The sequence below is a fragment of the Chelonoidis abingdonii genome, chromosome 6 (genome assembly GCF_003597395.2).
Source record: "Chelonoidis abingdonii isolate Lonesome George chromosome 6, CheloAbing_2.0, whole genome shotgun sequence".
Taxonomy (NCBI): Eukaryota; Metazoa; Chordata; order Testudines; family Testudinidae; genus Chelonoidis; species Chelonoidis abingdonii.
Window position 1 is genome coordinate 41,061,651 of NC_133774.1, and position 20,382 is coordinate 41,082,032.

At 40.7% G+C, this 20,382-nt stretch overlaps 1 protein-coding gene across 5 annotated transcripts in view; it reads left to right on the plus strand.

The window, feature by feature from the left end:
• IPO11 (importin 11) overlaps window positions 1-20,382 on the plus strand; it is a 242,114-nt gene that overhangs the window by 134,488 nt on the left and 87,244 nt on the right. For all 5 annotated transcript variants that reach the window (XR_012656088.1, XM_032801164.2, XM_032801163.2 and 2 more), the window contains 2 exons: window positions 5,662-5,742; window positions 15,688-15,783. Coding sequence is in view for 4 of the 5 variants with exons in the window: in XM_032801164.2 (XP_032657055.1) it covers window positions 5,662-5,742; window positions 15,688-15,783 (177 nt within the window). In the remaining variant the exon portion in view is untranslated. The remainder of the gene's footprint in view (window positions 1-5,661; window positions 5,743-15,687; window positions 15,784-20,382) is intronic.

The window sequence follows — 20,382 nt, forward strand, 5'->3', positions numbered from 1 at the left end:
ATTACGTCCCCTCTCAAATTTGGCTGTAGAATTAATATTTTTTTGGGCTTGATTTCCATGATAATGTTTAGTAAAGCAAGAGTTTAACAGGAAATGCAATTATTGAAGTAATTCTTACTTTCTGGACAGTTCTAAGTCATTCTTTGATTAACACTATTTTTAAGTGTAGAATTCAAATTTTTTTAGATATTGTACAGGACAGGATTCTCGCAAAAGAGAGTAGTGGTGAAAATCTGTTGAATACGCTTTTAAGGAAGAAAGATATTATGCACTGCTTCGGTTAAGAAACATTTGTGTGCCCTCAAGATTCTTTTGAAAATTATGTCAGAAATGATGTCACTGGAAGAATATTTTATTCCTACACAGATTTTGCTAATGTGTAGTTAAGGTTACAACTGCACTTCTTAGTACAATAACTAAAATTCTAGGAAATCATCAGTTAAACAACAGTTTCATCCAATCCAGCCTCATCTCACATGCTCTCCCATCCAAACATCATAACACCAAAATACACGCTCCTCAGTCCTTCCACGGATGACTTTCTTTTGATTCTATAATATAACCAACCACAGTGCACACGTGCTTACTTATAATCACAATCAAATGCATAACTTTAACTCTGATTTTTCAGCTAAATTAAGATGTTAAGTGTAGAATTAAGTGCGTTGTTAAATTTTATGTATTTGTAAATGAATAAGTATGAAGTTAGAGTTAAGACTGTATTTGCAGAAGTCTGGAGTATCTGCACTTCCCAGCTGAAATTGAGTTCTCAGCATTTTTAAAGATCAAGTTTTCTCAAGTTGGGTAGCCAAAAATGAAACATCCTAAACTTTGGTACTATTTTTATATATATATATTTAATTATACAGTATTTGTGAAAGGTAAATAAATAAGGGGACTCTGCCAGGGCCCAGCTGAAGGGAGAAAAAGAGACATAGTACTGAGAATTAGGTAATCTACAGAACAGACAAAAATATAAATAGATGACTGATGGAATGGGAATTGAGATTGAAAGAATGGAATAGTATAGGAGTCAAAGGGACTGCAGAGTCCAGAGGAAAAGGGATGCTGAATTAGAGGGGAGGAGAGAGAGCTGTAGAGAAAAAAGTCAGATGTTAAAACAGAAGAAACAATAAGCAGAAAAAAATGGAAAGAAAATCCATAGAGATAAAAAGAGAAAATGAAAAGACAAAGATGGAAAAAACAACACACAAATATAGACACAACTTTGATTTGTACTTAAAAATGCATATTGTTTTCCACTCTTTGGCTTTATGTTCAATTCCAGCCAAATAATTCAGAACTGCTGCATTCTACGCTATCTGAAGATTCCAACAGAAAGTAAAAGATTTCAGGTTTATCAGTCTGCCTTTTCTAGGTATTGGTCCAGATTCTAAGCTTTGGTATGCTGCTAATACCAATCAAATGAGAATGACAGAATCTTGTATACTTAAAAATTTTAATAGAGTTGCATGTAGTTCACCCACACTACTATGGAGTGGACCATTGTTCCTCACTAGTAAGGGAATGAAAGCGCCTCTAAACCAGAGGAATTTTTTAATTCCTACCTCAGAAAGAGCAAAGTACCAAGAACTTTCAGACAAGCTGTGGTCAGCCGTCAGCCATCAGCCTGTCATGGGGATCCACTCACCATTAGGGCGACTCCTCCTGGCTGCTCTGGGCATTAAGTCCTTCCAGGTGCTGTGCCCTCCTCTATCAGTCTCTCAACCCACCTCTGCAACTCCAAGTGTTCTTTCTTCATGACTTGGTTCTTGGGCCAGGTCACTATGGTCCTCCCCTGCTGGGGTAACAGAGTATTTGAAGGCAAACCATCCCAGGCAGTTGATTTTCCACTGCCTTGCCTGTGCCACATTCCCGGTGGCTGGTAGGGGAATCTGGGTCCACCCTTTACTCCAGGGTCCAGATCAGGGGTCCTCTCTTCAGCAGCCAAGGTCTTATTCCTTGCTACTTTGCCTCTGAGTCATTCCTCCTTTCTGGCTCTCTTCCCTTTCTGGGTTTGCCAGCCCAAACTCCCTTCTCCCAGGGAGTGACTGCAAACTACTTCAGCTCTCAGTGACTGGCTTTATACAGGCTCCGACTGTTTCTGTACAGATGAACCTCATCTAATTAATCCCTGCTCCCTGGCTTCTCCTTCAGGTGCATCTGGGGAATTAATTGTCCCATCCAACCACCTTAATCCCACCTGGGCATAGTGGAGGGTGACACCCCATCACGCTGCCCAGGAAATCAATTGTGGACACTGTTGCCTCTTGCCTCTCTTTTCTGGAGAAGATCATTGAGAAGGTGGTTTTAGGACAACTCCAACATATGGCACTCATAGTTCTTTGGACTTCATCCACTCAGGTATGGCCACCCTATGGCACAGAAAGAGTGCTTATAGTTGTGGCTGACAATCTCAGGGCAACGGACAGAGGCCAGGCTGCCACAGTGGTCTGTGGTCATAGGATATTGCTGACTTGACTACAAGACCTTTTAGAGCCAATTGAATCAAACTAAAATAGTTGCACTTATTTCTCTCAGTACTATCTCTGATACTAGTTTTGGTTGACTGCTGTTCCTTTCTGAAGGTTTTCATTCATAGATTCCAGGATTAATCTGATCACCTCTTCTGTTGAGTGATAGACTTGTTTATATATGAGACAGTATGGTTTAGAATGTTTTCAGCAGCTTTTGAAAAAACGTATCTTGCTCCTATTAGCCTATGGACTAGATCTATAGGCCAGCAAGAAAAATACCTGTATTGCCACACCTCCTGTAATTTAAAGGAATAAAACAATTCTGAATTTTTGTACTGTATTTAATTGAAGTATATTGCAAAATCAACTTCTTATTTTTCTGCTTTGCTGATTTTCAGTTTCCCTCATTTATTATTACTGTAATCAGGCAGTAGATGGTACACAATTGCAAGAAGCCAAGTCCTGGAGGCTCAATGGCTTAGGGCAGTGGTTTTCAACCTTTTTTCATGTGTGGCCCCTAACATTTTTTTAATGGAGGTGCGGACTCCTTTGGAAACCTTAGACACGGATCACAAGTTGAAAACCACTGCTCTGTGGTAACAACAACCTTTCGCGAACCCCAGGTTGAAAACCACTGATTTTGGGGGTCAAGAAGTCAGAAGATTCCAGGATAGTTGGGAGGGGCCGGGGGAGAGATGGTGTGGAGGGCACCACCTTGGCAGGACTGTGTGGGTGAGGGCCTCAAAGAAAGGAAGAAGGACTGTGTTGCCCTGGGTGCAAGAGAGCATAAACCTGGGGAAAATGGATTTGTGATGGACATGGCTAGACTGGGACTGGTGGTGGACACTTTGAACACAGATTAACAAATTAAATAACCGTAGAGATTTATTTAACAGAACGGTTTATTTTTTGCTCTATGGCTTGGATCACAGACATTCACTTGCGTCACTGCAGGATAAACCCCACAATCCAACCTCTGTCACCAATTTGTTTTATACATGCAACGCCTCCCCCCCATTCTATATGGGCACAGGTGCTGGTAGATGTCCTAAGGCACCTTCTTCCAATTTGGGATGAGCATAAACCCTGTTTGTTTATATTCATCTGGAAGCCCCTGATACAAAGACCCAATTGCACACACAGGCATTCTGAGGCCATTTATATAAAAGAATATTAGGAAACTGGTACAGACCAATGGGCCAAATGGGATAGAGGACTGAGGGGAATTCAACAGCAACTATGAAATATTTTTTAAAAAAGCACAATCCATTCTCCTGCCTCTAGAAGTATCCAACCTCACCACCCACCTAAGGCCTCTAATCCCACCAGTGGTGCATATAGAACTGAGATGCAATAGCCTAGTGAGGTAACTGCTCAGTGTCTGCTCAGGCTGGATCTCCAGCTTTATGGGGTAGGATACTCCTCAGCTGCTCCACCTTCACCTTCCCTTGAGAGACACCCACACTTCACCTTCCCTTGGGAGACACACACACCAAGCCTAAGTCCAAAGTGCTTACCACCAGTCCGAGTCTAGCAGTGGCCATCTCAGTCCTGTATCTGAGCTCATTCATATCCAGGACAACACAATCCTCCTTCCATTCCACCAAGGCCCTGCTCCCATTGACTCCTCCCAACCGTCCTGGAATCCTCTGGCTTCTTGCCCCTCTAGATCATTGATCCTCGTAGACTTGGCTTCTCACAGTTACATGCCATCTGCTAGCTTATTACATTATCCTTGATATTTGCTTGAAAACACAATCTTTGTTTCTTGGTTTATCAGTTCCTGATACTACTGCAGATTTTAAATCACCTCTCACTATAGTATCTGGAGGGCAGAGTCTGTCACTCTTATACACAGTAAGTAGTATCTTATTCACTAAGTAGTTCCATTGATTTGGGCTACTGTCTGAGCAATGTACTGCCTACTCTGGGAGCAGAGGTGACAGAATCAGGCCCTTGGTGGCATTTTTTTCTCTTTTTTTAGAGAAATCATTACAGACTTTTAAGGCAGAAGGAACCATTATGATCTACGACAGGCATTTTTGAAAATTTTAAGCTTTTAGATGTGAGAGAACCATAAGACTTATGCTATACCAGCTGATCAGCTAAAGAGCCCCCTTTATTCCCTCCAAGCTCATGAGGAAGATGAGTGCTACTGAGAAGGGGTGGAAAAACAGAGGGGGGCAATGATGGGGCCAAGGATTTTCTTTCCCCTGCTGTCCTAGACAAAGAATCTCCACCTCTGAAGATTCAAGGGCAAGACATTTGGAGTCTTCTACTTCAGTTTCCAGCCACTGGGGTTTTTTGTGTCTGTTTACCAGATTAAAGAGTCATCTGGTACCAGATGTCTTCTCCTTGTATAGGTACTTGTAATCGAGTCACCTTTCAACTTTTTCTTTAGTAAACTAAAATAGTTTAAGCTTGTTTAGTCTCATGGTAAAGAATATTTTCCAGACCGTAAATCATTCTTGTGGTGCTGTTCAGAGACAGCTCCAATTTTCAACTTTTTAAAGTGTGGACACCAGAAATAAGCACAACATTCCAGTAGTGATCTCACCAATACCAAACACAGAGGCAAAATTACCTCCCTGATCTTCAGTATTCCTGTTTATACAGATCAAGAAATATCCACAAGTAAGGTATAGCCTTTCTTCACTGCCTCACTGTGATTAAATCATAATGCTGTGTGGAGAAGTTAATTGTAATGTTATAGAAGTTTTTATAGTTTTTTGGATTACATATAAGTAGCAACTCATTAGTTTTGAAAAAACAAAGATCCTGCTCTCATGGAAGTATTGCTAGCAATTAAAAAAAAATGCACATAAGGGAAGAGTGAGATACAAAAAATGTGACGCGAGTTGATGAAATAATCACAATTCTCAGCAATTTTTAAAACATTTTCTAACATGCTAGCTGGTCATTTTGGATTTTTTTGGATGTACAGTAGATTAAAACTTTTCAATAACTACCATTTTCCTACAAATATAAAGGTTAAGTGTCATGCAATTTAAATGTACGTCTTGCTGCAGCTTATGACAGAATCAGTTCTTTGAGTTTCACTAGGAATTGCAGTTGTAAATAAAATTGATTACAGATTTCATAATATGTCATTGTGTAAGGTTTTTTTTGCTCTTCATGTAATGCAAATAACAAACGTTTAATTTTGGTTTTCATTTAATTTCAGGTGTATTCAGGTGACCTATGCCGATCGTTTTGTGAGCTCTTAAAGGATATAACTACTGAAGGTCAAGTTCAAGTGCTGAAGGTAGTGTATATTGTCATTTTTGGTCGTCCACTTTAATTGAGTAAAAAAATCAGTAACTTATTACAAAGAGCAGGGCTTTGTAACATGTTTAGGATAGCATTTAGCTCTTACAATCACCTTAATGCACAAGGGCCTGATAGAAGAAAACCTCTCATTGTTTCAAGTAGTAATTTCTAGTGAAAGCACAGGGTGCTTGGTTGGTTGGTTTGTTTGACATTTTAACATGCTCACTTGATGAAATAATATTAGTAAATTTAGTTATGAAGTCTTTTGTAATATAGAAACTGAACAGGAAAGATTTGGGATTTTTAGAACAAACAGTAAGTGAATTTCTGAAACCTGTGATGTGTAACAGAAAAATCTGAAGAAGAGTTCTGTGTAGCTTGAAAGCCTGTCTTTGACCAACAGTAGCTGGACCAATAAAAGATATTACCTCAAAACCAGCTTGTCTCTCTAACAGAAAATTATCAGTCATATAGTGGTAAAGGTATAATGATCAAATATCCTTCTTAGGATTTGACTGATTTTCTATATGCTATTATTTATGGTGAGCCTGATGCTACTTGTTGGTTAAAGTATTGATTAGAGGATAGAAGTCCTAGAGAGGGAAAGTAAAACAGAGCAGCAGAAAACCCAAGTGTAGTTGTAAAGATCAAGGTTTAAATTAATAATTTTCTATTGTGAAGTGTCTTCAGAAGATCCCCACTGTAAGAAGCATACCAAGCTGTATGATCACTGGACCATTTAAAGCAGTTTAGCCATTAACAAGCATGTACTCTTTAATTCAAATATGACTATACAAGGCTTCACTTCTGTAATGAGACTCATTTTTCTTCTTGTCCTCCTTTTTTTGTTGATAGATAGAAGCAATCTTGAAATAATGTTATTAAGCCACTGACCTGTAAAAGCAAGAATGTCATGATGCAACACAGAACTTGCAAAGAAAGTTTGGGTCAATTAACGCAGCTCAGGATGAGAGGCAAAGGTGGCTCTAAACCAGGGGTCGGCAGCCTTTCAGAAGTGGTGTGCAGAGTCTTCTTTTATTCACTCTAAGGGCTGGTCTATACTGGGGGGGAAATCGATCTAAGATACACAACTTCAGCTACGTGAATAGTGTAGCTGAAGTCGAAGTATCTTAGATCGAGTTACCTACCGTCCTCACGGCACGGGATCGACGTCCGCAGCTCCCCCTGTCGACTCTGCTACCGCCGTTCGTGTTGGTGGAGTTCCGGAGTCGACAGGAGCTCATTCGGGGATTGATATATCGCGTCTAGATGAGACATGATATATCGATCCCTGAGAAATCTATTGCTACCCGCCGATATGGCCAGTAGTGAAGATGTAGCCTAATTTAAGGTTTTGCGTGTCAGTAATACATTTTAATGTTTTTAGAAGCTCTCTTTCTATAAGTCTATAATATATAACTAAACTATTGTTGTATGTAAAGCAAATAAGGTTTTTAAAATGTTTAAGAAGCTTCATTTAAAATTAAATTAAAATGCAGAGCCCCCCAGACCGGTGGCCAGGACCCAGGCAGTGTGAGTGCCACTGAAAATCAGCTTGTGTGCCACAGGTTGCCTACCCCTGCTCTAAGCTATCTTTTCATCTCTCCCAGTCCTTGTCCCCTGCTCAGGCCTATCTTGGAGCAGCCTAAGGGCACCAGCTCTAGTGCTCTGGTCATGCTGCTCACATGCCTTTCCCCAGATGTTTCACGCACATCTGCCCTTTGCACTGATGGAGCTGGATTAAAATGGTCATGAGATTTTTTTTTCCCAGTCAAGTCACTTAACTCTTCAGGCAGCTTGGAGTATGGAACTTAGTGATGACTTGGCCCAATGAGTGTAATGTGACCTTAAAATAATTGTATTGGTTTGTTCCATAGCCTAGCAGCAATACTTTAAAACTGTAGAGACAAATTTGTGACTGGCTAACCATTGTATTGTAAAGCTGTTGTACTCAGGAAATTTCAGGGACCTAGTTACATTTGCCTTGCATTTGGTTATGATGAGAGAAAACTCATGGAAGCTAGATAGTAGTGCTATTTATATATATATATATTTTTGAAGTCTACATTAACAATTCACCACGCTGGAACATTCCACATTCAAAGAAAGACCTTGGGGTCAGCTCTGTTATATTTACTTTATGGCTAGCAGTGAAATTTTGGAATTTGTAGGAAGCTAATCACAATTGTATTTGATTATAATGGCAGGTGAGATAGGAAAGGGATATTATGTGAGGTGGACATAGGTTTAAATAGGTAGGTATTTAGTATAATATAGAGGATACACCTCACTGTTAACTAAAAAAAAAAATGCAAAAAAAAAATTCACAACTCCAAATACATTTTAGAAAATTGCTATTATTTCATTTTTAAACTTGGTTCAGAATTTAGTTATAGTTGTAGAAAATTTTACTTTTCGTTATTTGGATAAAAGTGCAACATTAAGAAATTGTATTTAATTCTAAAATTGCTTAAAATATTTCTTAACCTAGATTATTTCATAATAAATGACAAATGTTTTTCATTGACATATTAAAAAGGAGTTAACTATGTCTAACACTCCAGAAATCTTATGGTTCTTCCAATACATCTAATTCTTTGGTCATATGGGTAGTGAAAACTGTTTTATTTTGTGGATGCTTGCTTTCTGTAAATGTAATGTTAAATGTGGTATATTTTAGTTGCACTCTTTAGTATACTATAAGCATGCAAAAATGTCACCCAGTTCAATTATTTTAACTACAAGTACAACCAAGTGAGAAATATCAGAAAAAATTGGGGGGGAGGGGCGGAGCGGAGAGCATGAGTGTATGTGTGTAGATTCTGTATTACTTTGGCACCGCGGAGTTCTAGACAGAGTTCATATATATATGCATAAAAACAGAGAAAAAAGATTATCTCTGCCCCAAGGAGTTTACAATCCTAAATATAAAACAAGAGACAACAGATGGATACAGACAGTTGGAGGAGTATAAGAAAACAATGAGACAATACGGGTCATCATAATTGGCATTTGTCACAACACACCAATATCTTAACTACTGTCAAGTGTTTTGTAGGCACTGTGACAAAGCAGAGTTTTGAGGAGGGATTGGAAGGTGAATAATGAGATAGCTTTGCAGATGTTTTACGGACAGTGCTTCCCAAGAGTGTGGGGCAGCATGGGAGAAAGCACATGCTTGTTTTAAAATGTAATAAATGGGCAAAGAAGACTGTCATCATAGGCTAATTTAAAGCAAGCTTAGAGATGATAGGTAAGCTGGAAATTGACTGTTTGATGTACTAGAGAAGGGGGAGACAGTGGAGGGATGCAATGAGGGACGTGACATGGTCAAAGCGACACGGTAGGAGAATGATCTTTGCAGCAGCATTCTGAACAGAGATGAGTGGGCATTTGTCAAACCCACAGAGAAGGGTGTTCCATTAGTCAGGGCAGGAGATGAGAGTTTAGACAAGATTTTTAGCTAGATGGATGGTTAAGAAAGGCAATATCTTAGAGATGTTATGGAAGAAGATTTGGCAAGATTTATACATTGTCCAGATGTGAGGACCTAGAGAAATATTGGAGTTGAAGATGATGCTCAGGTTATGGGCCTGATGGTGATGTTGTCCATACTGATCAAGAAGGGAGATAGCAGGAGGGGCTTGAGGAGGATGATTAGGAACTCCATTTTAGCCATGTTGATCTTGAGCTGATAGCTAGACATCCACAAGGAGATGTTAGAGAGAGACGCCGAGATTTTAGTTTGAACAGAAGAAAATAGGTCTGGAGTAGCGATAGATCTGTGAGTCATCAGTAAAGAAGTTGTAGTTGAATTGAGATTTCCCAGAGATAAGGTGTAAAGGGAGAGGAGAAGAGGATTAAGGACAGAGCCCTGTGGAATCCTGACAGAAAGTTGAAGGACAGATGAGGAGGATCCTCTGAACAACACATTGAAGAAGCAAGGAGAGAGGTAGGAGGAGTACCAAGAGAAGATGGAGTTATGGAAGTGAAGGGAGGACAAGATTTCGAGAAGAGGAGCGTTGTTGATGGTGTCAAAGATGACTGACACGTCAAGGAGAATGAGGATGGGAGTACTGCTTCTGAGCTTTAGCTAGCAGACCTCATAAAAGACTTGGCAAGGGCAGTTTCAGTGACATGCAAGAGTCTAGGATAGAATTAGAGGAGAGGACTCCAGATAGTGATTGTAGATGGTGCATTCAGTGAGCACTGTTTAGAGTGGAAGGATGGTCTTGTGATTTAGGCACTGGACTGTGAGTTGGGTGGTCTGGGTTAATTTCCTGGTGCTGCCACAGAATTCCTATTTAGCTTTGGGCGATTTAATTTCACAATGCCACAGTTTCCCATCTTTACAAAAGTGGATAATACTCCCTTTCTCCCAATCTCTTTGTCTTGTTTATTTAGATTGTAAACTCTTCTAGATGAGGATTATCTCCTACTTTGCATTTGTACAGTACCTTGCAAAATCTTGGTTAGGGTATTGTGACAGGGTCAGGCCAGATGGCTACAAGACAGTTGTTGAAGGTAGATACATTAGTTCCAGGTTAAGCAGGTCCCTTTTCCCTGGGTAAGATAACAGGGACTATTCCAGAACACTCAGGAACTTTCTAGAACTAATTAAGGCAGGCAGGCTAATTAGGATACCTGTAGCCAATTGGGAAGCTGCTAGAATTAATTAAGGCTAATCAGGATACCTGGTTTAAAAAGGCTCTCACTCCAGTTAGTGGTGTGTGCGTAAGGAGCTGGGAGTGAGAGGATGTGCTGCTGGAGGACTGAGTACAAGCGTTAACAGACATCAGGAGGAAGGTCCTGTGGTGAGGACAAAGAAGGTGTTGGGAGGAGGCCATGGGGAAGTAGCCCAGGGAGTTGTAGCTGTCACACAGCTGTACCAGGAGGCACTCTAGACAGCTGTAGTCCACAGGGCCCTGGGCTGGAACCCAGGGTAGAGGGCAGGCCTGGGTTCCCCCCAAAGCTCCCAACTCCTGATCAGACACAGGAGGTTCCACCAGAGATGAAGGTCTCTCGGCTGTTCGCTGACCCATATGGTGGATCAGCAGAAACTGCGGGGATTGTTATTATTCTTTTTCCCCCTGCTAGCCAGTGATGAAGTTATCTGAGTGAACATCAGATTTGAGCCATGAAAGTGGCCAAACTGAGGGCTACTGTGAATATCTGAGGCTAGCAAAATCCGCCAATAAGCGTGGGACCCAGCAAGGTAGGGAAGGAACTTTATCACAGTGTCTATTTGCTACTGTAATATAAGTAGCATTTTTTTGTAAATTGCATTGTTGGGTTCATTCATGTTACTGTTTTGTTTTTTTTTAAATAAAGCTTTTGGGAACTCCAAAGATATTGTGAAAAACAGATCTTGATAAATCCATTTCTGAGATCTAAAAATACAAGTATTGACATTTTAAATATGCCTTTTGAGGAAACTTGGAAGAAAATGGAGATTCATACTGTGCAATTCAGATGTTAGAATAATTATGGTTTATTACTGTCGCTGTTTGAAAAAATGATGTCTTTTCTAGCAGCTTTAACTGTGTCTCTTAAGTCTTAGTTTGACTTGCATTCAGTTTTATTAATACAACATTATTATTCATATAGCAGAAGTCTGCTATGAACTGATTTCTCATTGTGATACTAATGATGATAAAAATTGCAGTGTATTTTGCCCCAAGGAAAGACAAGAAAAACATTTTCTGTTTTGAAGTATTCATGATAGAATTTGAAAGTTAACAAGCTCCTTTTTGGTAACAAAATACTACAGAAGCTTTGTTTCCGTTCTCACTCCAGTCCCTATCTCCTTCCTTCCCCCCTCTCCTCCNCCCCCCCAAAAAAACTATCTATATGGGGAAAGGATTTCTGATTGTAGAGGCCTTTTTTATCTGGCGGACAAAGGCATACTGAGATGCAGTGCCTGGAGGAAGAAGCTGAGCTGTATACAATTTTCTGCATACAGTACTTGTCACTTAATGTACCTAGGCTGGGGGTGTACAGCCTGTGGTTTGGGGGTCACTTTTGATCCTTAAGATGCCAAATTGTGGCCCTCGAGGGCACTTCTATTCAGAAGAAAAAATTTATTTGATTAATTGAAAATGTTTCCTGAGCCAGGCCCTGTGATTTTAAAAGTGAAGTACTTGAATCAATCATCTCACTATTGGGGGTATGTCTGCACTGCAATTAAAAACTCATGGCTGACCCATGCCAGCTGACTCAGACGCACACTGCTTGGGCTAAGGGGGCTGTCTAATTGCAGGGTAGATGTTTGGACTTGGGCTGCAGCCCAAGCTCTGGGACCCTCCCATCTCGCAGGGTCCTAGACCCTCGGCTCCAGCCTGAGCTCAAACATTTACACTGCAATTAAACAGCCCCTTAGCCTGAGCCCCGCAAACCTGACTCAGCTGGCATAGTCCAGCTGTGGGTATCTAATTGCAGTGTAGACGTACCCTGGGAGGAGGTAGTGGACACCGTTTTCCCACCTGCCTTTCGTTGCCTTCTTGCAGCCGCAACAACAATTCTGATGGGATCCTATATCTCTTTGAACAGTTCCAATAAGCAGTTCATTGGCCACCCTCCATCATTGTTGGGATGTGAGAGCCACAGGCAGAACAGATTGCAGCCCAGATTTTTTTTAAATGGCTTCCGTTACTCACGGTAGTGGAGGAGGGGGTGGGAAGAGGAAAAAGAGGAGAAGTTGACAGTCATACCTCAGTCACAGTTTCTAGGTGACTCATGGCTGCCGCACCAGCTGATTATGATCCCCAAGAAATCATATGCCACTTGAATATAGCCACTAGCCAGAGTGCATTGTACACCAGCCGCTCCCTCTCCACATCTTCAGTATACTTCTGCACATCTCAACATATCCTCTGTGATAGATAATGTGGGGAAGGGAGACCTCAGAGTCAAATATACTGGCTCTGCACCCTACTGGTGAGACTCTCACACTGGGGGAAGTCCCAGCAGAAGGGGTGGCTGTGGGTGGTTTCCTCTCCCTTTTTGCACCCTGAGAGATGCCAAATGGAGCAGAGTGGCCCAGAGGATCTGTCCCAAAATATTGATTGTAGCCTCTTGACCTTGTGAAATAACATGTTTGGCCCTCAGGCTGAAAAGGTTGGATACCATCTCGTGCACCACCTCATTCATTCATCATCTTTTTGTGGACAAGTAGAGACAACTTTAGTCTTCCAACACTTAGCAGTGTGGTATCGATTTATATTCGTTTTTTCAGCATCTCCCCTTAGTCCTCCATCTGGTTGTATCTCTGAAATAAACTTGGAGGAAGTTACTTTGTTTTGAAAAATTGCACCAGTATTTTGTATGCAAACTACCAACATTATAAATTATGCATAATATTTTTAAACACACATGCTTTATTTTAATTACTTTTTAATTCAGAGGACTTTCTCAGTGTATATTTCAACAACTAATATACATTAAATCTCATAAATTACTGACCAGCAAACTGACATATTAAGGTTTTCTTCCATATCAAAAATTCACATGCCATATTTTCCTCTCAACATTTTAATATTAAGGCAACTTTGGGGCTTAGATGTTACATGAAAATTTACACTTTAAAGAAAGTAATTTGAATACATTGTTTTTGAATAATCTTGTAAACTAAAGTACTGAATTTAAATAGGCTAGAGCTTTCTTGGCAAAGTTTTGTTTTCTTAATCTCTACAGTTAGTTTCCATTGGGTGTTTATAATTTTTGCATAGGGTTAAAAGAGGCTCTGTGTACTAAGCATTTAGAATCTAAAAAAGAGTTATTCTGTGTTTATAGCCACTGAAGTACAAGATGTCCATCTTGAATTAAGATGACCAAATGGTTTGCATGTACATATGTGGTGTCTACTCATGGAGTATTGGATTACTCTTCTTGAGAATTTGTGATTCTCACTTGGAGACATTCAGAAGAATGAGAGATTTGAAGAGGGAAGGTCAAGATTCTTTCCTCCACTCCATCCTGCTATGATGGTAGAAGAGGAATGTAATCTGTGCAACTGATCATTCTCCCACCACAAGAAGGCCTCCAGCAGATGTAGACCTGGAGTATTAAGCTCTTCTGCAACCTTAATCTCTGTGCACGTGGTATGAGGGAGTCTTGGCTGGATTGTGCTGCACTTTGGGTATCCTGTCTGCTAGATGAACCTTTGGGGGCCCCATTGCCTATAGGCACAAGTTAGAGCAGCCTCTAGAACTTCTCTAAACTGGATTGGGGCTGATCAGAAAGTGGAGTAGTAGTAATTGGCTTTGATCGCCATTCCTCCACCCCCTTTGTGTCCTGAGCAGATCACAGACACATCAGAGAATCTGTCTTGAGATATTTAAAGAAGAAGCATTGCTCAAAGCTGTACTATTTTGAGCTGCTACTCTAAAAGTTATGCTTAGAGTAGTAGAAAGATGCTTAGTTAAGAAAGAAAAGGGATTGGCCATTCCTCACTGAAATTTTTCAGCGGGAACTGTGGATTCTTCAAGTTATTGTTCCTATGGGTGCTCTACCGTTGGATATGTGCATGCCCATGTGCTCTTGATCAGAGACTTAAATTAGCAGTGTCTGCAGGTCCACACCTGTTCATTATACAACCTCATGCTCTGGTGCAAGAGCATATAGGGAGAGGTGAACCCACCACCATTTCAGTTCCTTATCAACTGCTTTTGGCTCCAGATCTGTTCCACATTGCGTTTTGCTGTGATGCTGGGAGTACCTTTCCCAGACCTGAAGAAGAGCTCTGTGTGGCTCAAAAGCTTCTCTCTCTCTCACCAGCGGAAGTTGGTCCAGAAAAAGTAACACCTCACCCACCTTGTCTCTCTGCTGCTCTCTGACCTTCAGCCCTTTCCAGCCCTGGCTTCAGAAAGTCAACCAGCAAATCGTTTTTGGTGCTCTTGCTTTCAGCCTTTTCCCAAGAACCATCTGCAGCTCCCATCTAAGACTTTCCACAGTCCCCTGCTCTCAGACAGCTCTCACTTGTCCTTGACTCCCAGGCAGTTCTTGCTTGCCCTTTTCCTGACTGACTGAGTCTGTGCTGTAAGGAAACTCTTACTCACTAACGCCTTGTCTACCCTCCAGGGGAAATTCGATCTAAGCTACGCAGTTTGAGTTACATGAGTAGCGTTACTCAAATCGACGTCGCTTAGATCTACTTATCACAAGGCCCACACTATACTAGTCAACGGGAGTTGCTCTCCTGTCAACTCCCCCTACTTTTCTCGATCCGGGTGAGTACAGGAGTCTTCAGGAGAATGACCTGCGGTCAATTTAGCGAGTCTTCACTTGACCTGTTGAATTGACCGCCGATGCATTGATAGCTGCTCTTTCCCCAGTAAGTGTAGACAAGCCCTTAGACTCTTCCTTTCTCAGATTCTCCCTGATCCCATATAGCCCCAGGAGCTGCCCTTCCCTCTTAATAGACCAAACTGGGAGCACTTGTTCTTGCACAGGGGAACTGGATCTGCTTTATTGAAAGAGTTCATCCCATGTGATTGGGGTTATACTAAATAAATTGTCACAGATTACTTGCTAGCTAATATTTTACTTAGCTGTGGAACCTACTTTCCTGTGTCTCCCTCCCACCAAACACTTTTTTACTTTAGTCTTCAAAATTGATTATATGTGGTGTTTTTTTCCTGTTCCAAATGCAAATCAGTTAGAAACAGCGAAACGTCACAGATCAGCTGCTTACATATGTATTAGTTCAGTTATACTGTTCAGTTTAGCAGGATATTTATGAATGCAGTTCACAAAATTTTAAAGTTTGTACATTTCTGAAGAGTATTGTAAATGTCTAATTTGTATAGTTTATGAAATAGCCCACATTCTGTCACCCAGGCTAATAGACATTAATATGCATAAGTCGTGGAACTTCCATTGTAGTTTTTTCAGTGTAGTTCTTTGCTTGTTTTTATGTTTTTGTTTGGTTTTGGTTTTTTAGGTTGTGGAAAATGTCCTAAAAGTAAACCCAGCATTGGGGCCTCAAATGTTTCAACCCCTTTTGCCATCTGTGTTCAGGGGGATTATAGATGGGGAGGTAAGAATTATTTTCTTCCAACTACTCTAGTTTTTCATAGTGAACGAATTTGCTTTCCACTTATTTTCCATAAGTTTGTACCCAGAAACCAATATTAAGTAAGTAATAAATTTTAATTTAAAAAAGCAACTACTGGAAAATGAAATCTTGTGACTGGAATATTTCATGTGATTTCACAGGCTTATTTCTTACCTTTCCAAATGAACATATACAGCAGTATACTTTTTCACCTCTACCCTTATGAATTCAGTGTTACAAATTCAAATATTCTATTTGGGGTAGTTTTTATTTCATTTTCTGAAGTGTGTAGTACATTAACATCATAGACAAAATTCAAGTCATCAAGTACATCCCCCCTGGGAGTCAGGTATAGTGAAGAATAGAAGTAGTACCAAATTTAATTACAGATATTAAATTGATTTTACCCTTGATATTAGTAGTTCTACTCTCGTCTGTGTATAAAAGGCAGGATTTATAGAAAATACAGATTTTAGGAAAGATCTTAAGGCATTTGTTTCTCATTTACTAGAGTCTTCTTATAAAGTCTACTGATCCCTGCTGCTCTTGGCAAGTTTCACCAGAACCCAACCAACTCATATTGTGGGCCTAAGCATTATCCACCTCAGCCTTAAGATCGGTTTAAAGCTGATGTTTTTTACCACAACCCTCTAGCAGTCTGCCCTTTCCCAGCTGTCCAGTCATTTAAAAAAAAAAAATCTATTCTTGCATAAATACATTTAAATCTCAAAACTTTAAATCAGTGAAACAGTATTTAAACTTGGCTAATTTCTGAGCCAAAAAAAATAAAAATTCCATGCATATTATTTTAAAATTCCGCAAAATTCTGCACATTTTATTTGTCAAATAAGTGTGGAGACTCCAGCATGGCACTGGGGAGCACAGGCCACTGGCTGCACAGAAGTGGGAGATCTAGGTGGGAGCTGCACAGTGGACTGAGACTCAGCAGTGAAGCTGCACCCATCCCTGACACAGCACAAGACAGGGCCTTCCCCAGAAACACCCCAATGCCCTTCCCCTCCATGCCAGGTTCAGCAGGTGTGGGCTGACAGTCTCAGCAAGGCAGGATCCAAGTGTGGAGGGGCTTAGTGTGGGGGGATCTAGGTGTGAGTTGAGGTGGGTCCTGTGTGAGGCAATCTGGGCACCAGTAACTCAGAGGGGGATCTGGGTGCAGGGGGATCTGCATGCACAGGGGTTTGTTGGGTGGTTCTGAGTGCAATGGTAATGGGACGCTGAAGGGTGGTCCAGGTGAGGGTGGTTGGGGCTCAGCGGGGGAAAGGGATAGAGCTCAGCAGGGAGGTCTGGGTGTGGAGGGCTCAGTGAGGAGGTCCAGATGCTGGGGAAGTGAGGTCCAGTGGGATGGGGGTCCTCGTGTGGTTGGTTGGAGCTCGATAGGATGGGGATCTGGGTATGGGTAACTCCTCAGGGTGATCCAGGTTGAGTGGGAGTGATGCTTGTCAGGGGTTCTGGGTGCAGGGGGGGGAGGGTCTGGGTATGAGGGGGTCTGGCTGCATGGAGGTTGGGCGGATTGGGTGAACAGCTCCCTGTACAGTGACACTCCTCCTGCAGCAGAGGAGCAATGAGTGTAGGAAGCATGAGGAGAGGGAGTTTGCAGAGCTTCCTACAGGTGGAGGAGAAATCTGGGAGTGGGTCTGACATGGCTCCGGATGCTGTACAGTGGAAGAGAAAGTCCCATCTTCTCCAGCCCAGCTGGGACTAGCAGCTGAGCCTGGTGCAGGGTGGGAGCCACCAGCTGGGTCTTCCCCAGTCACACCTTCTACACCACAGTGATTTACCTTTCTGCCAGCTGCCCTGGGCACCTGCAACATACTGCTAGGGAGGATCACATGACCACGCTTGTGGCTTCTCTTTTCCCTGTCAGAAAGTCATTTTTCTGCAGGGAAACAAAGGAAATCTACAGGGGGACATAAATTCTGGTCGTGCACAATGACTCAGAATTCCCTCAGGAGTAGTAGTTGCAGGGATCCTTACAATGCATTTCAGGATTGGGACTTAATGTTTTAGCAAATTTGTGATTGGCTAAACCATTGAAGTTGTGTGTGCCTAATTTCTGATGATACTATGTGGAAAAGTATGTGTCCGTTTAAGCCAGAGCCAAAAATAAATTACTTCTTTGATTTTGCTCAGGCTTTAAAAAAGAAAGAAGTTTAGGCTGATAGTAAGTAGGGAAAATTTCAGCCAAAATTAATTTGTTTCAGAATATGTGGCTGATATTGAAAACAGATAAAAAGAATGACAGTTTATATGTACTCATAACATCACTCAAAACATGGTGTGTATTGATTGAGTTTATACAGCACATTATGAACAATAAAGTTCTTCACATTAATTAGAAATATTTTGAGTTTTTTTGTGAGCAATTAATTTAATTCAAATTCAAAAAAGATGCATAGGTAAGTAAATAAAGCAAATAAATGGCATAGATGAAATGCGGTAGTCCGGAAAGTCAGAACATCTTTAGTATCACTTGTTTGGGAAGAGTTCTAATATCAACTTTGACTAAGGAGCAACCCTTTGTTTTAAGTGAACATTTTAAAGCAATTCTCAGGTTTCAATTTTACTGAACATAAGAACATAATAATACCATACTGGGTCAGACCAATGGTCCATCTAGCCCAGTATCCTGTCTCTGATGGTGACCAGTGCTAGATGCATCAGAGGGAGTGAACACAACAGGGCAATTTTGAGTGATCTATCCCCTATCATCAAATCTCAGCTTCTGGAAATCAGAGGTTTAGGGACACTCAGCGCATGGGGTTGTGTCCTTGACCATCTTGGCTAAAAGCCATTGATGGACTTATCCTCCAGGAACTTATCTAATTCTATTTTGTACCCAGTTATACTTTTGGCCTTCACAACATCCCATGGCAACAAGTTCCAAAGGTTGACTGTGCATTGTATGAAAAAAGTACTTCCTTTAGTTTGTGTTAAACCTGCTGCCTGTTAATTTCATTGGGTGACCTTTTGTTCTTCTGTTATGTGAAGGAATAAATAACACTTCCCTATTCATTTAATAAGGAACATCAGTCATTTAGAACTAGGGTGACCAGACAGCAAGTGTGAAAAATAGGGACAGGGGTGGGGGATAATAGGAGCCTATATAAGAAAAAGACCCAAAAATTGGGACTGTCCCTAAAATTGGGACATCTGGTCACCCTGTTTAGAAGCTACATTTACTGTACATACTTGATTCCGTTGTTACTGTAAAATATATCTATATATTTATATATTATAAATAATTTAGATATTAGAATTTTGAATTAAGACAATGTGTTTAAAGAAAACAATAAATACCATATGCACTGAAATTTATCTTATCAGTCAAGTATCAGAGGGGTAGCCGTGTTAGTCTGAATCTGTAAAAGCAGCAGAGAGTCCTGTGGCACCTTATAGACTAACAGATGTTTTGGATCATGAGCTTTGTGGGTGAATACCCACTTTGTCAGATGAATGTAGTGGAAATATCCAGGGGCAGGTATATATATTTGCTAGCATATATATACCTGCCCCTGGATATTTCCACTACATTCATCTGACAAAGTGGGTATTCACCCACGAAAGCTCATGATCCAAAATGTCTGTTAGTCTATAAGGTGCCACAGGACTCTTTATCAGTCAGTTTTTCTTCCTTTTGTTTAAACTTTGGCAGACTGAGAACAACTATAGAGTTCTCTTATTTCAGGGGGTTACTTCATCCCCTTCTGCTACATGACCTAAGGTTTTCATTTCATCATTTTTCTTTTTCTCTGTGGTTTTTAAGTATACCTGATAAATCCTATTATTTTCTCACATTGAATAAAAAAACTTGAAATAACCAGTAAGTTATATCATGAAGTGGTAAAATGACAGAGAAAGTGCTGAAATATGTTATCTCTTATTTCACCAATTTGTGTAATTGTACTCTGCTATTCCTTAACTGTTACCATGAGGAAGTGTCACCACTGAGAATTATGGTGATGAGTTGCTGTTGCCGGGCCAACAGCACTTTTATAAAGCTAACAAAAGATCTGATAAATTGGAAAAGGAACCAAACTACTACTGAGAATTTGTTGAGTCCCCTGTGCCAGGGACAAATGAACTAGATAAGGAAGGAAAAGGAAACTGAGTCAAGCTGCTACTGATGTTCTGCATAGCTCAGTGACTTGAAGAATCACTGAATAAGGATGCTAACAGATAAGAGAGAAGTATGTTATTTTGCTTCTGTTTTGTGCTTAGAATTCCATGTTCTCCCTTTCAGTGGTGCTGTTGTATAAACATTACATACACTGAGTGGGTTAAACACTTTGCTTTTCCAACTAGCTAGCATTTGAAAGGCATTTTTCTTGAACTTTGAGAGACTGTTCTGCATTCCTTAAAATGGGGACAATGTCATTCCTAAATACATAATAATGGTTAGGAGGCAAATTTTAATTCAGTCAATAGCCTGAATAAATGAGCTGTGAAACCTAAGTAAAGGAATGTGGAATTTCATGGGAATTGGGGAAGGAGTCTGTTGTGTAGCCTTTGTGGTTTTTGGAATCCCTTGCTGTTCAACCTACTTCTCCCATGCGCTAAAGGAGT